This window comes from Neovison vison, chromosome X (assembly GCF_020171115.1).
Source record: "Neovison vison isolate M4711 chromosome X, ASM_NN_V1, whole genome shotgun sequence".
Taxonomy (NCBI): Eukaryota; Metazoa; Chordata; class Mammalia; order Carnivora; family Mustelidae; genus Neogale; species Neogale vison.
Genome location: NC_058105.1, coordinates 638,016 through 654,374, shown reverse-complemented (window position 1 = coordinate 654,374; position 16,359 = coordinate 638,016). Strand labels below are relative to the sequence as shown.

Here is a 16,359-nt window from a genome sequence, read left to right as displayed (position 1 = left end):
TCCTCCCTGCTGTGGCGTATCCGAATGGCTTCTGTAGGCATCTGTCGGTGCAAGTTGATACAGCCCTATTATGAACTTGATGGCAGCGGAAGAGACCATAGACATTAGCTCTTCTCCCCACTTGACTAATCTGTAGGTCAGCAGAAATGTTCCTTCCCCTTAGCCCATGTAAGATACTTAACAGACCATGGTATATGAGACAGCTCACCTTGGAGGTTGGGTGGATCCTCAAAGATTGTCCCAAACGTGATTTGGAAAAGAAATCACAAGCATAGAGATACCTTATGTGCTGCATTGAAAGGAACTGAATACATTTGCCTTTAAGCATGAAAGACTTGGTATCTGGTGTCTACTTTCTTTTTAGTTGGTTTTAGATTACAGAAAGAGAGCTATTTATATACCTGCTATAATTATCCTGACAAAAATGGCAGTATAAGCACTATAATTGAAAAATCCAAATATGGAATGAACTTGTGCTATATATATAGATATCTATATATATTAGATATCTATATATATAGCACAAGTTCATTCCATATTTGGAGAGAGATATATATATATATTATATATATATATTCAGAGATATATATATATATTATATATATATATTCTGATATATATATATATATATATTCTGAGCTAAAGGTATTGTGTTCAGTGGAAAACCAACTAACAGATACATCATCTGATGGTCAAATTTAGTGAATCATTTAGGGACATTAAGATACTATCCGGGGATGTTTTCCACCATAAAGCACTCACAGCCATTTCCAAACGGTTTTTTCATGGTAAAATAAGTGACTATAGTTAGGAAAGGGAAGAAGCTCTTGGATTTTTACTTCACAGAAAAGGTTTTAAGCTTTGAAAGGTGAAGTATTATTTACCTCTTGTTAAAACATTAGGGGTAGCCATAGCTCATTTGTGCCAATTCTGTTTCTTTATCTAATTGGTATGAAATACCTCACATTTCAGCAGGCGTTCAGAATGGAGAACAGTAGCAATGGCGTGTGTGAAGTAAATTACTTCCATCATCACACGTCCTGCTGTCTCACAATGGCCCCAACTCTTAGAATTATTCTTTAAAGTAAAAGTTTATAGACACACATAGATGTGTGTAGAATCTTAGCACAGTTTGTCTGCAACCTCAGCTGGAATGTCCACTTGTGGAGGGGACGGCTGTGTCTTCACCACTACAGCCCATGGAACCGAGCACTTACTAGGGATCCAGGGTTGATTGAGTAGCTGAATAATGACCTCATGATTATAAATGTATCCAGAAAAGGGACTGATCCAAAGAATTATTTGAGACTGTGAGTTCTGAGAATGAGGAGAACAATTAATTCTTACACTTGTAGGTGATCTCTGCAAAATGTATGTTTTTTTAAGGCCTTCTTTTAATATGTTTGCCTTTTAACTTATCTTGGGAAAAATGGATTGAATTTGGAAATTGTAGCTACCAGTGGATGCGTGGAACTTTTTAGAATTCATCCATCTGCATTTTTCTCTCCTCATTTTAAGGCAACAGAAGCTATTTTGCTTACAATATGTATGAACCGTCCCCCAATCATAATGGTATGAGCCTCTGTATTGCATATTTTTGTGTAAGAACTTAAAAAAAGGTTTTCACTTTTTATTATGGAAGCTTCCAAACATATTTAAGAGAAAAAGTACAGTGACCCTCATATATTGATCACCCACCTGCAATGATCGTCAAATTGCTTTATCAGTTGTTTTGGAAACAATTATAAAACATTATATTTTAGTGTGTATCTCTAAAAGGTAAGAACTGTTTCTAAAATCATAAATATAGTATTCTACTCTCATACCAAAAACGTAATAATAATTCCTTAATATCATCAAATATCTGGCCAGTTTTCAAAATGTCCTGTCTCTTAGAGTTTTGCATTTGGTTATTTGAATCAAAATTCATGTACGGTTACCCACATTGCATTCAGATGATCTCTTACGTCTCTTTTAATCTTTATGTTCTTTTTCTTCTTTTTTTTTTTGGCCTGCAGTATAGTTACTGAAGACACTGAGTCGTTTGCTCCTTAGTTTTCTACACTCTGCTTCTGATGCAGGGTCCCTGGGTTAGGTCCTCTACGGCAGTCAAGGCTGTAGCTCTTCGATGACTTGACCCACGTCATCACCCAGACCAATAGAATGGTGACGGTAAACCCTAACTCCTGTGCCTGCTCCTTTGGGTTGCATGATAGGAAGAGTGGCCACTGACGGCCTCTCTAGTGGGATGGGCGTTGCCTTATGTCCATCTGTATTTTCCTGTGACTATTGGTGAGGACAGTAGGTCATTCTAACCTTTCATCAGCTTGTAATAGAGAACACCAAAGTAAAACCTGTAAGTTCCTTTGGAAGTTTCTTCCGAGCGTCCTGGGACCCTGAAGTGAAGGTCAGGGTTGCAGGTGGGCCTCCTGCTGCCGCGATGAGAATGGCCCTGAGTTCTGTCCACCAAGTAGGGCCACCGCTTGTGCCAGTGCGGGGTGCTCTGGCGTATGTGTTGGATTTCAGCAGGCGTTTAGGGAGCTTCCGAAGGGAGGCCCTGTTGCCAGAGCTTTGAGGTGATGACGGGGAAGGTAAGATCTGTCCCCAAAGAACAACTAGCAGCCAAGCCATCGCACAAAACCGAGATACCGGGACCAGGCAGTCGCACACATGATGATATCATTTTTTTTATTAGTGAGACACATACTTTTCTCCAGAACCCAGAGTCCAATAATGTGCTGGGCTTCTCTGAAGAAACTCGATTTTCTGCGAATGACAGAGGAAGCCAGCGTGTTTGGGAGTTTGGTGCCCCCTGCTGGCAGCGACGTGGTAACACCATACTCGGGGCCTCCCTACCTGCAGTTTGGCGCAGATAGGACAAACTGCTGTGAACGTGCCTCAGGCCTGCGCAGTCCCATCACGGCAGCAACAGTTCATCAAAGGGTGGCTCAGGGTCACAAGGGCACCTGGACGGGCCGTGGTGGCCCAGCAGGGGACAGAAAGGGCACAGAGGGGTGCACGGGGGCAGAGTGCCGAAGGGGAGAAAAGCCTTGCAGGTGTTTCAGCCTCAGGTGTGGATGTGTCGGTCCGGCAAGGTCACAGCAGTTTCTCCCTCATGCCTGAGTTCCTTCCCCCCGAAGTTCGCCCTGCTGTCCAACGAGGCGTGAGAGCGACCCAACTTTCAGTTTAGGCTCAAAACAATAAGACTCCACTGTTGTCAGTCATCGTAAGGCTCTGTGTCCTCATTGCTGAGCAGCTGCATTGTCATTAGTGTCACTGCCATTGTCATTTTCCTCCTGCTTCCCATCTGGCCCTCATGTTTGCTCCGCCTTCTTAACACTCAGCCTGGGGACGTTCATCAAAGAGCGGGAGTCCTGACTCCCCCCCACCGGCCCTACCACTTGGTAAGAGTCCTCCTTACTGGACCTGGGCAGTTACTGCCTCATGGGTGCTGGCAGAAGACAGGACAGGAATTAAGTTGGAGAACAGTATTCTAGAAGCAACGAACCTTAACGTAATTCTGGCTGACGTACTCTGGTAGGGGATGCTTAAGCTATCAAAATGCAGTTACTGTATGGTTAACTATTGTAAGACTGTGGTCTCCATCTTTTTGTTTGTTAACTTGTCGGCCAAATGGGCACGACTAATGGGCTCTTATCTGAGACCTCTACTTTTCCATGGTTTCGGAAAATACGAGAAACCTCTGCTTGAAGAAATGGTGTAGAGATGGATTTGAAATTGCTGAATATCATTAATGTTTCGCGTTCATCTCAGTTTCTTCTCTGATGGAAACTCACTTAAGGCAAAACTAGACTGCTGCCCTCTCTGCTGCTTCTGCCAATTACCAGTTTGGTTTCCGTCATGAAGTCCGGGTACGGGGCTTCATTGTTTATACAACGTTAGTGTGATCTCTCGGAGAATTGGGCACAAGATACGTATCTTATTCTGGACCTGATTGCCCAGAAATCATGTTCTGTGATGTTTGGTTCTTCTCAAGGAATCATGAATTTTAAGAGCACTATTTTTCTGAAGAAAATTGACAGTGTTGCACTTTTTTCACATTTAAAAAAACCTGCAAAGTCAACTTATTGACTCACCAAAACTGTCTACCTTTCTGAATTTAAAATGGTAAGAATGCCATCAGGATTACTGAGTTTTACAAACTACTGATACGCTCTCCTCCTACAGACGGAGTTCACTGGACTGTGGCACCTTTGGGTGTTTCCACTGAGCACCCAAGGTGGAGAGCCACTGAAGCAGAGTTGGAAGCTGTGCTCAAGTTGTTATAGTTCTGCTGTTAACAAGTGACCACTTGGGGCGCCTGGGTGGCTCAGTGGGTTAAAGCCTCTGCCTTCAGCTCAGGTCATGATCCCAGGGTTCTGGGATCGAGCCCCGCATCGGGCTCTCTGCTCAGCAGGGAGCCTGCTTCCTCCTCTCTCTCTCTCTCTGTCTGCCTCTCTGCCTACTTGTGATCTCTGTCAAATAAGTAAATAAAATCTTTAAAAAAAAAAAACAAAACAAGTGACCACTTAACAGGCCTTTAAAGCCTTTTATATTAAGTGCCATGCAACTTTAGATGCCTTCCAGATACCAAACACAAGCGTACAGATGATTAAATGTTAGGAGTTGGGGGTGGATGCGGGGAAGGGAGTTGTCACACCAGCATAATTGTAGATCAGGAGCTTCTCTCATCAGTGGATGCTGAAGTTTTCGGATGAAAAGTAGTGAGATACGGCCCTCCCCACTGAGGTCTTTAGTTACTAGTTAACCAAGTGGTTAAACTTAGCACCACCCGCCCACTTACAGAGTTTTTAGTCTCTCCCTCCCAGGTCCTCCGTAGAGACTGCGACTCAGTGCTGCGATCCCTAACACGGAAAAAACACTGGATGAATGTTGAGCTTTTCTGATGGCTGTTCTACTTTGCTGTGTCTCATCATAGCAGAGAAGAATCTGATTTAATGTCTGCCAGTAGATGTTGACTTCAACTGAGACAGGACTGAGCTTAAATATAGGAAGGAACAATTTATTTCAAGTTTTGAGAGTCCCAAGTAAAGTATACCCTAGGGAAAAAAGTTTAAAACAGTCTGAAACTTGAGTAGTTAACTGAAAAATGATTTTGTAATAAAGCACAGTAAAACTATGTATTTGATCATACAGTGATTCCTAGTATAAATCCTAGCACTGCTATCAATTGATAATTTTAAATGTAACTTACATGTGTATATAATGTAAACATAGTTGTAAAATGTTTTATTAAATCATTTCACTGTTCACACAAGAGTTCATTTAAATGATTTCATGAGAACACAGCACGGTCACCCTAGTTTGTGGACCAAACCTCTCTAAGGCAGCGTTTTCTCCAAGTCTCTCTGGGGAATGTTCACCCTGTGAGGGGCTGTCTGCAAAATGGGGACATTGGCAAGTTAGTCCTTTTCAAAGAATCGTAATTTACAGTAACATATTGAAAGCTTTGAAGCCTTAGAGAAGAGAAACCTGTTAACTTACGTCTAATGTAACATTCCCCAAACTTATCTGACCACAGAAGCCTTTTGTCCCCTCCCCGCCTTTGACAGCAATTCCTAGAAACACTTTAGGGAATGCTGCTTACAAGAACAGTTGGTCTCAAATAATAATGGTATTTGACTATCTCAGACTATTTTACGTTAGTCATTCATGGCAATGTAGGATCCTCCCTGTTCTGGACTGAATGTTTGTGTTCCCAAAAATTTGTGTTGAAATCCTAACACCCAAGGTGATGATATTTGGAGGTGGGTCTTTTGGGAGATGATTAGTTCATGGAGGTGGAGCCCTCATGGCTGGGATTAGTGCCTCTATTGAACAGACTCAGGAAAGCTTGCTCGCTCCCCTCCTGACACGGGAGCTGCCTTGAACTTGGACTTCCAGCCTTAGAACTGTGAGAAATACATACATGTCTGTTGTTCATAAGCCAGAATGGACTTGCAGCAGCCCGAATGGACTAAGGGACACATCAGAATGTGTTTCTGTCTCTGCTTAGAAAGTCATCTTTTTCTTCTGGGGGCAGGCTGGAGTGATGGTGGTTCTAGCACCTGTTCGAGGAAAGCAAATGACCTGTTTGATACTGTCACTCTGCCACCACCACATGAAGTCACTGACAACTGTCAACAGGCTTCCTACAGCAGCCTTGTATTAACATGAGGGTTCGCTGTAACGTTTTGATTATAATAGATAAAACACCTAAGAATTCTGTTGCTGCCTGCCTTCCAATGAAGTGTTTTGTTTGTTTTGTTTTGTTTTTTTCAGTTTTCTCATGATAAATTAGGGGTTGTTGAACATTACAAGAATCATTTCTAGGCCTTTCCTACCACCCTTTGAACAAATATTAAGTGTCTTCTTGCTAGGCACTGCAGTGGGGAGGTAAAAGTAGAAAGAAATGCTCTCACTGGCATCTGGAAGGACACTGTGCTCTGAATTACTGGAAATGCAACAGCATGTAGTCTGAACGTGTCATGGTTGTGGCACTGGAGGGGTGTCTTTTCACCTAACACAGGACGAGTTTTATGAATGGTAAAGGCTAAAGACAACTCATTAACATCTATATCAAGCAATTCTCCAATTCCCAGTGGACACTGACTAGGTGTCCTACAAAATTGTTAGGACCCTATCTACTTGGAATTAGTGTCAGATCCCCCAGGTTAGGGGCTCAGTCTGAACTCAAAAACATTTACTTCAACATTTGCCAGCTTATTATAAAGGATACAGATAAATAGCTAGATGAAGAGGTATAAAGGTCAAGGTCCCACATACAGGAGTTTCTGTATGGCTCCATTTCAGTCATGACTGATTAAATCATTGGCCATTGGTGACTGATTTAACCTCCAGTCCCTCTCCCCTTCCCAGAGGTAAGGGGAGTGTGGGATTGCAAGTTCCAGCCCTCTAATCACAGGGTTGGTTCCCCTGGCAACCAGTCCTCATGCATAGGTTACTATGCAAAAGTCACCTCAATAATGTGACAAGACACCTTTATCACTATTATCACTTAGGAAATTCCAAGGGTTTTAGGAGCTGTGTACCAGGAAAGGAGATAAAGACCAAATATATATTTCTTATAAGTCACAATATCGCAAGTACCAAACCAAAATTTTTCACTTAACAGGTTTATTTTAGCAGCTCAGTTTTATTACATTCTACATGTTTAATATATTTCTATCTGTTCTGCATAGATGACATATTCCTTAACTTTTATAGTTGACTTTTTTATTTGATATTTGCTGCTACCTGGCCCAAAGAAAGAGGGAGACAAACTTGCTTGGTGGATACATGGTGCAGCATTGAACTTCTCAGCAGAACTTCACTTTGTTGTCGGCTTCAGTGTCAGCTTTTCTTCCTCCTCTCTTTCAAATCCCGAACAGACGAGAGATCTTCCCTTAGGATATCGAGCGCAACACTTACGCAGTTCTTGGATGACAGCCTGACACTTAGATTCCATGTAGTTGTTGGCTGCAAAACAGACAGGCAGACCCTAGTCATGATCTCATAGAACTCAGATGCAGGGAAGTTTAGATCAGTGCTTCCCACTCCTTTTCACTTCATTTTATCTACAGACCTGGAAGAAAGAGGGTTAACCCAAATCCATGTAATTCTTTCTGATGTACAGACCAGTCAGCAGGACAATTAGGGGGAAAAAAGCATGATTTAAAAGTGGTTGAGGGGCACCTGGGTGGCTCAGAGGGTTAAAGCCTCTGCCTTCGGCTCAGGTCATGATCTCAGGGTCCTGAGATCGAGCCCCGCATCGGGCTCTCTGCTTGGTGGGGAGCCTGCTTCCTCCTTTCTCTCTCTCCGCCTGCCTCTCTGCCTACTTGTGATCTCTCTCTGTTGAATAAATAAAACCTTTAAAAAGAAAAAAAATAAAAGTGGTTGAAAGGTATTTTTACATATAAATTTCCTTTTCTTTCAGGTTAATAACTTACATACCCTTTTCTAGGACAGTGGTGGCTGTGGGACGTCCCTACCAAGTCTGTGCAACAGAGAGGGGGAAGTTGCAGTCTCTGGATAGGGAGCTTTTTTACAGCTGTGAGCTAAGAATGGTTACATTTTACAAGGGTTGCAAATACACACCCACATTCCCACCTACACTCTCTACAACAAAGACCTTCGGGCCTCCAAGGCCTAAAATATTTCCTATTTGGTCCTCTACAGAAAATATATGTAGAGCTCCTACTATACACAGACCTTAAGTCAGGGAGAACTTGACCTAAAGGTTCTAGGTCAGCTGCAGTTGATCCAAGTTCCCCAGTGCTAAAATGGGGTGCATGGGAGTTAGTCCCAGATTTTAAAAAAACAAACACTAATTCTGACTAGAAAGAATATAGCAGAGTGGCTGAGTCCAAGTTTGGAGTCGGACCAAAAGGGTTCAAACCCGCACTGCACCTCTTACTAGACAAGTTATCTGACTTCTGTGTCAATTTATCCATCTATAAAATGGAGCAGCATCCACCTCATGGATGAAAGGACTAAATGACTTAATATGTTTAAAACACTATGGCTGTGCTTAATGCTAACTCAGTCCTGATATATATACATATATCCATATGTTGCTAATTCAAATAAGGTAAGAATTTATTTGGGAGAAGAAGCTGTGAAAAACATTTTCCTTTTTCTTAAATTTGGAGGAAAGAAAAGGATGAATAAAGTAGCATTACTATCATTATACATCAACATTGTAGATTAAGATTTTATGAAATACTGTTCACATCATAAAATGAAAAGTCTAAGAATGAAAGTTAAAAGGCAAAGGAAGTATACAAACAAGGGTTTTCTTTAGTAGTGAATCTTTGGGTAAGTTCTTAACATTTTTCCTTCAGACCCTTCTCTATTACTTTACTAATGGGAAAAGTTAAAAACATCAGTGTTGAAGGTCAGAAAGCTCTATAGCTTTTCCATCTGTTCTTCTGCCAGTAATCATTCACTGATTAAAAAAAACCCTCTAGCATTTGGTCAAACTTATTGGCCAATTTAGAACCAAATTAGGGGGAAAATCAAGTGGACAAATCACATCAAATATGCTTTAGTTGAAGTTTGCTTTTTTAGAAGACTTAGTTGCTGACTTGGCAGCCTGAACTCCAGTTGCATTTTCAACCCCCATTTCTAATGTGATCGCTTTTAAAAAGTGGGTTTTCAGCCACAGTGAAGTATAACCAACCCATTTAAAACTAATCTTTTTAAGAAAGGACTTTGCTCAGCTTAGTAATTTTTAACTCTGGCTGTACATTAAAATAACCTGGTTAGCTTTTTAGACTGATTCCTGCCCAGAACCCTCTTCAGGAAGTCTGATTCAATTGTTCTAGGCAAGAGCTTTTTTTAAAGGTTCTAATGTATTTTAAAGATTTTAGTCTAATGTAGTTTAAAGATTCTACCGTATAACCAGGATCGCAAACATGAAGCTTGGATCATATCACTTTGTATTTTCTGCATCTTTGTTGAAACAATGAGAAAAATCTTCAGGATAATTACAGAAATACTACTTTTGAGAGGAGCTCATATCATTTGCTGATAAAAAGAAAAGCTGGTCTCTTGTAGTTGGTTCACAGATAAAGTAGAAAAATATAAAAAAGCATTTAACATACTACCTTGTAAACATTTCTGTATTTCACAGGCTTGTTTCTGGCACGGATCCTTCTGCGGCATATCCAGAAAACTAAAATAAGAAAAACGATTTTTATTTTGTCTTTTATCCATAAAGACTTGAAAGCCCCTCTAGATTGGATTTTCTTTTGAGACAACCAGGTATGCTAGAAAACAATTGCACTAAAAAATACTCTTCCCATTCATAGGATGAATCAACTGTATTTTTATAATATCCATTTCATTCAGTTTTGAAGACATAAATAGCTTTACATGAAAATAAAACCTTGAATTCAATCACCTCATCTTGAATATCATAAACCAATTGCAGGCTAAAGGAGCCGATGCCACAGACCAATAGGTTTGCCCACTGCTCAGATCTATCATTCTCAGAACCACCCTTGGTAAATGATTAAACTCCTTGAGCCTTTTTCCTTATAATTCATATGTAAAACGGGGGCCATCCCTATATACCTCAAAGCATTAGTGGAAGGATTAAGTGCACAGAATAGTCTAGCCAGGAACGGAGGCAATAAGGATTCAATACATGGTAGAGGTGATTCCCAAGATTTTTTAAAAAAATAAAACCTTACTTTTAATGTACATAAACAGTTATGACTACTTTAACTCAGAAAAGTCTTTATCATGTAGTAAATGGTTTCCTAGGAATCAGTAATATTTGGTGCTATTATTACTTCCTGAGAAAGGTGCTCTTATAGAAACCAACTTATTTATCTGTAGCCAGAGAATGAATTTAAGTGCCCACGATTTTGATTAGCAATCTCTAAAAATTTGAAGGCACAATTTCAGAAAGGAAAAAGGCCCAGAAGCCTTTGTAGCCCATTTCATTAATTCAAATAACCTCCTCTTTTTTCAGAGCCCCCTAAGTTCTCCGTAAGATCCAAGTTAGGTCAGTACTGGGAGGGGAAACACTGGAGCAAAACCTGGGATATTTACAGGATGGGAGAAGGAAAGGCAGGTGAATTGCGCAGGGCAAATAAGCGACACATAGATGTTGATGCTGCTAGGAGCTGCTCTCTTCTCTCTAAACCAGTACCAAGTCCTTGGTGATCGGGGCATCTGTTCTGTAGCAGGTGCTGACTTTTGTGGGACTCATCAGATCCCAGTTCCAGCTGATGATGTCCATTAATGGTTCTATGGCAATTTCCAAAGGAGTCAATTTCAAGTTACGTGTCCTGACTAAGTGCTTTTTTGACTTGCTTTCTGCCTGTGTGACCCCCTCTCTGCAGTTCCACTTGTGGTGTTCTTCATGACCCTTCCTAAGCTTCTGTGTTCTTGAGCAGTTTTTCAACCCAGTCCCTCCCCCCAGGCCCACAGGTGGGTGCACTGCAGTGGTGGATGAAGTGATTGCCATATACTGAATAGAACAGAGGAGCATATCTTCCTAGAATCCCAGCACCTGGAAAACAAAGTAGATCATTAAAATCACAACCAAACAGACAGAGTGAAAAAGAAAAAGGGAGAACAGGGGAGAAATAGAAATACATACCAGGTTAATCATCAGGCAAAAGCTTAAGCAACAGCTCCTGTACTCCCCTGACCTGTCAGAAAAAGAAAGTTTATAGAGTTCTCTGTTGTAAGAGCCCCCAGTACAATGGAAGATGATTAAGCAACATGGGTACCATTAAATGATGCTGGATCTGCCACAAGCGAGAGTTGTTATCCATGTAGCGCTCCTCAGGGTAGAGTTGCCACATGAGAGGTAGCTGGGAGGTAAGAAGGTGACTTGGTCTAGCTGCGTCACCTAAGGGAACCTGAACTTGCTGGACTCGTGCCTTTAGGGAACTCGTCTCCTAATGGAAAAAAAATGATCAAAAATAAAAGCAAAGATTTCAGAATTTTGAGACTGGTTACAAACCAAGTTGCTTAAAAGCAAAATCAATTTTAAAAAATAAGCAAAATGTAAACACTTACCTCTTCCACGACGGCCACCCACGTGCGCTGGTATTCGTCGCGGTAGATGCCCTCTTGGTGAACCCAGAGGTGATCGGGTGGAGCCCCCACATCCTCTCCTGCCATTCTGGGCTTTGGGTTCCAATTCTAGCCCTGCTTTTCTCCACCTAAGCCTGCAGCACCCGCGCACAGGACACAGGTGTGACTTTTCGGGTTTGAATGAACTCACCAGTGAGCAAGGTGACCTGGAACTAGCAACCACCAACCAGAACAAAAACTCGTACATGTCTACTTGCACAGCCTGCGCGGAGCTGAGGCCACCTCATCAAGACACTCAAGTGCCACTCCGCAGAGCCTCAGGTCACGCTAACTCTTGCCTGTGGAGCACTCAGCTCCCGAGTTCAGTGGGGAGCTCTGTGGAGATGGAGGACTAGCACCTCAGGAAGCTGGGCAGTGCTGTCACAGTCTCTGCATTCACAAACCGAATGCAGTTAGCGACGGAGTGTGCACAGGCACTTACTTGGGCAGCGATGGATGCGTGTGCCATATTCCCCAGGTAAAAGCCCCTTTCAAGCAATTCCATTTTAAAGGATTGTGAAGGCTGAATTATGTGCATTGCTTTCTAAATTAAAATTCAAAGTTTCTTTTAAGGACAAACAACCTATTTATCAGCTTACTTAGAAAGGTTACTGATAGCAGTTGGGCATTTCCAGAAGGGGGTTTTCTTGTTAAGGAAAATGTTTAAGGTAGCTTCATGGGATTCTGAAGCTGCAAAAGACTTTGGGGATCATGGTGATTGGGAGCGGAGAGCAAATGATGATTATCCATCTAGGTCCCTGTTTCATTTTAATAATGCTTCAGGATGTCACCGGAACCCGTTTTTCCACAGAGGTGTGCATTTTAATTCTGATTTCACAAGTCAGAAGGCCAGAAAAGGCCTCCGCCATCTGAGAGGTGTAAAGGAAGCAAATCTCCTGGGCAAACTCTTTCCATAACGCAGACTCGGCTCTAACCCCATAAGGGTTTTCTGCCTAGCTCTGGATCTCATTTCAGGGCCTCGCGATTACTTGACCTGCATTTTGCAGGAATGAATAGCTTGTACCTGGCTCCTAGCATCATGGCATGGTTTCACTGTATTTCTTCCTCTGACAGAGCAGATATGGCATTGGGGGATCTGCCCCACCGAACAAATGCCTCCTATTCTCACTAGGTGGCCTTTAGACAGGAGAGGAACTGCGGCACATCTCCGAAGGTTGCTGAACCATTACTGAGATTGCCAAGAGCAAATGAGATGCCAGAACACGGTATGATACAGCCAAGGAAAAAGCCTGAAAGAACTAATTGAGCCAAACCAAGCCCTCTTTTCAAGGACAGAAGTTTTTTGTTTTTTTCTTTCTTATCACTGTTAGTTCTCCTTCCCTAGTAGTAGAGGAAGATGTGTTTTAGAGATGTACTAAGTGGTCTGATTTCAGAGCATCATAGTTGCTTCACCCATTGTATCCTGAATGGAATTGGCTCTGAGCCCATGGTAAGGCTCTCTAACCCATCTTACTGGGCTCTCTCATCGCAAACTCACCTAAAGAACCCCTTCTCCTTCACCAAATCCCAGTTTTCTCTAAGGTTCCTGATCTCACAGACTCAAAACTTGCAAATTATCTTGGACTTCATCCTCTTCTTTGGTTGCTGCATCCTATCTGTCACCAATTTCAGCAAGCACCACTGCCACTATATTTGAGACAAACTTTCCCCTAAATAGTAGGCTCATTTCTAGCTCCAAATCCTTGCTTGAGCTTTCTACTTGCCTAACATGCCTCCACAAGCCATTCTGCCTGTCTCAGTACTATTATGGCAGATGCAGGTGCCTGCCTTCTCTAGGAAAACTTCGTGTCTCCTAGGACTACTGCAGCGTTTATGTCTCAGCTCTAGCTCATATTTTGGCCTCTAATTATAAATAGCTTTCGTACATTTGCTCTGCTTATTTCACAAGCCTTGTCTCCCCTCAAATACAGTATTATAAGGTCTTCCATAACAGGAATGATATAGTAGTACTGGGCACCTGTAGTGTCCATACTAGTCAGTGTTCCTGTGCACGGTGAGTGGATATGTACGTGGAGCAGAGAGGGGAAATAGATAGAGACCACGTATACGTGGGTGGAGACAGATTCTTTAGGTATATTATACAACCATATATTCTATCAAAGTCATTTTTTCCCATTTAGCAGATACAATTGTTCTGCCTCTCCTTTCCCCCAGGACTGTGGAAAGGAGAGATACAAACAAAAAGCAAGTAAATACTAATGTAAAAAATATATATATTAAAGTCTGGATTTTGAGTACAAAAGAAATAAGTATGGCCATTAAAAAAAATAGAAGCCAAGTTAAGTATTAAGAGTTTCACTACCATCTCACCTTCACAGATAGTCAACAACTAATATATCGACCTTTAAGCTTGTTTTGAGTGAAAAGCAAAATTTTACTGGTTGCACTGACATCAAAACGAAATGATTCCAGTGATATAGAGGGCAGATAAATTGGAGATGATAGTCTGAGTTACTGTGAATTACAACAAAGAGGCCTATGAGTCACTACAAAATATTCTCAGAAGAAAGGCCGTGTGATATGCTGCTGGGACCGAAAGGCCAACATGCTGGGCATCTGTCGGATGAGCCGAGGAACAAACTCCCGCTCGTGTCCCTGCACTTAAGTGTGTCACCACTCATGGTGAAGCTGCTGCATAAGCACAAGCCAAAGGCTGAAGGCCTAAGATTAAGATGAAGGATCATACAATCACACGTTGTATAAATTGGAAACCATTTCCCTAAAATGTCATTCTTGGAGCACTTGCCCCTAACTTTTTCCTTGGTCAGATACATTTGGGAATCTTATAGTCACAAGGCTCATAAGTGTGGTAAAAACTCTGGCAAGTCACACAGTAAAGAAACCTTATTATAACATTTCCCAAATTCATTTGACTAGAGAACATTCTTCTGCACATGAAACTTGTTCACAAAATTCAGAACATCTTGAACTAAGATGAATCTCTAAAATCCTCAAGATAAACTCAGGTACAATATGCAATATAATACCTAATATAGACCTCTTTCACTCAACTCAAAGGAATACTACCATCTGCAAATTCAAATGGATTAAAAAAGTGCTTTTATGGCTTTATCCTCCATTAAGGCACTAAAGCAGATAGTCCCCATGGGGGTCACCTTGATGTCATGGCCAGAGACCACACTTGTCTAGACACAGTATTTCCTAGTAAGGAAATAATTTCATAATTTCATTTGAAGGAAAAATTTAATAAATTTCATGTTAAATTAAATGGATGATAAACGACATAGAAAGCCTTCCTTATAAAAAGTATAATTTACTTCCATTTCCAGGTGTTTGAACAATTTGTAAACACTAACTGGTTGAACATAGTTATTTTCTTTGAAGTGAATCAATCAACTGATTTAATCACAATGGGTGAAGTTACTAAGAGCACATGCCCTGATTTTGCCACTTGCTTTGGGAATTGGGACATGTTAATGTCTCTACACTTGTTTTCTGAGGTGTAAAATGAGCAATGAACAACGTATTGATTATAATGGTCAGCACTTACTTATTTTATGTTTTATGGATACTGTTATTATGGCTACTTACAGATGAGGGTAGTAAGTAAGGCAAAGAGAAGTTAGGCGACTTGCATGAAGTCAGAACACAGCTAGGAATTGTGCAGTCTGATTCCCATTTGGGTAGTTTACGTGGAAAGGTAGCAAAAAAATAAGCATGCTGTAATAGTCTTTTTATGTATTCAAACCTTTAGAACTGTAAAATGTAGCCACGAGCATTATAAAAGTTGGAGAATGTTGGTATGATATTTGAGATTGACTAACACCAGCAAGAAAGACTACGTGTTTTTGTTGTTGAAGGTGCCTAAAGGCACTTTATAAAGTGAAAACATTCCATTGCTACAGATAATAATGAGACGAGCTGCTGTTGTCCCATTAAGGCAGGGCGTACACGTCACAAACAGTAACTAATATATGTGTCACAAACCGAGACTTAAGAGAAAATTTCGATGGGTCCAATGTAATTGCACACTTTACGTTTTGCCCAATGTTCATCGTTACCAAGATGAATCATGGAAAGAGGTGCCGTGTTATTCTTTTGCGTTAGGTAAAAATGGGGGCTGCCGGTATACCTGTCAGAGATAATTTCAGTGGATGCGGACCCTGTCTGTGGGGGGACTTGGGTTGGAACTGAGTTGGGAGAAAAGAGCAAAGCATCAACACCTCTTCAAGGAGCACGTTGGGAATGTTCCCTTTCCAGTACTGCCATGCCTGCTTGGTTTCAACACTGCGCAGGGAAGGGAAAACCCGATCCAACAGACATAAACGCTCTGATTTAGCACGGTTCCTCCAACCCACGTGTAATCCCTGATCTTGGGAGTTGAAAGAGCTGTACTTTTAGCCGTGGCACGTTTGCCATTCCTGAAAAGAAAACCTATTTTGCATGGAATTTCAGCACGTCTGCTATCATCGAGACAAGGGGAGCTGCGCAAATTGACACTGTGGATATCGACCGGTATCATCTGACCATCCCAGACCTTTCACACAACTCGCGTCCCCCATTCCCGTGCCCTGCAGCGAACGCGCAGGAGCCCTCCGAGCCTCTGTAGAACAGAGCAGCAGCCAAGCCTAGGAGTGATACTTTTTCAGATACAGTATAGCACTGTTTCTGGAAGAGGTTACTCACATGAATATAATGTTTCTCGGGCTAATTAATCCGCCTCAGGAGCAGCGAGGCTAAAACTTCCAGGTTCCCCCGCCCTGGGCCACTCAAGCCGCGATC

The 16,359-nt window shown here is 41.7% G+C and overlaps 2 protein-coding genes across 4 annotated transcripts; both read right to left on the bottom strand.

Annotated features, from left to right (window-relative positions):
- Nucleotides 1-7,120: 7,120 nt before the first annotated feature.
- Nucleotides 7,121-16,352, bottom strand: CMC4 (C-X9-C motif containing 4). Of its 3 annotated transcripts, none has more exons than XM_044235234.1 (3): nt 16,264-16,352; nt 9,609-9,676; nt 7,121-7,479 (listed from the first exon to the last, which is right to left on the bottom strand). In XM_044235234.1, exons 2-3 carry the CDS (start codon nt 9,664-9,666, stop codon nt 7,331-7,333), a joined length of 207 nt encoding a protein of 68 aa, XP_044091169.1. In that variant the 5' UTR covers nt 9,667-9,676; nt 16,264-16,352; the 3' UTR covers nt 7,121-7,330. The 3 variants fall into 3 exon arrangements, with proteins under 3 accessions (XP_044091169.1, XP_044091170.1, XP_044091168.1); XM_044235235.1 differs by lacking the exon at nt 16,264-16,352 and adding an exon at nt 11,247-11,265; XM_044235233.1 differs by lacking the exon at nt 16,264-16,352 and adding an exon at nt 10,561-10,996.
- MTCP1 (mature T cell proliferation 1) lies at nt 10,937-16,330 on the bottom strand. Its single transcript, XM_044235232.1, has 5 exons — nt 16,264-16,330; nt 11,539-11,690; nt 11,247-11,417; nt 11,114-11,165; nt 10,937-11,023 (listed from the first exon to the last, which is right to left on the bottom strand). Exons 2-4 carry the CDS (start codon nt 11,641-11,643, stop codon nt 11,118-11,120), a joined length of 324 nt encoding a protein of 107 aa, XP_044091167.1. The 5' UTR covers nt 11,644-11,690; nt 16,264-16,330; the 3' UTR covers nt 10,937-11,023; nt 11,114-11,117.
- Nucleotides 16,353-16,359: the final 7 nt, after the last annotated feature.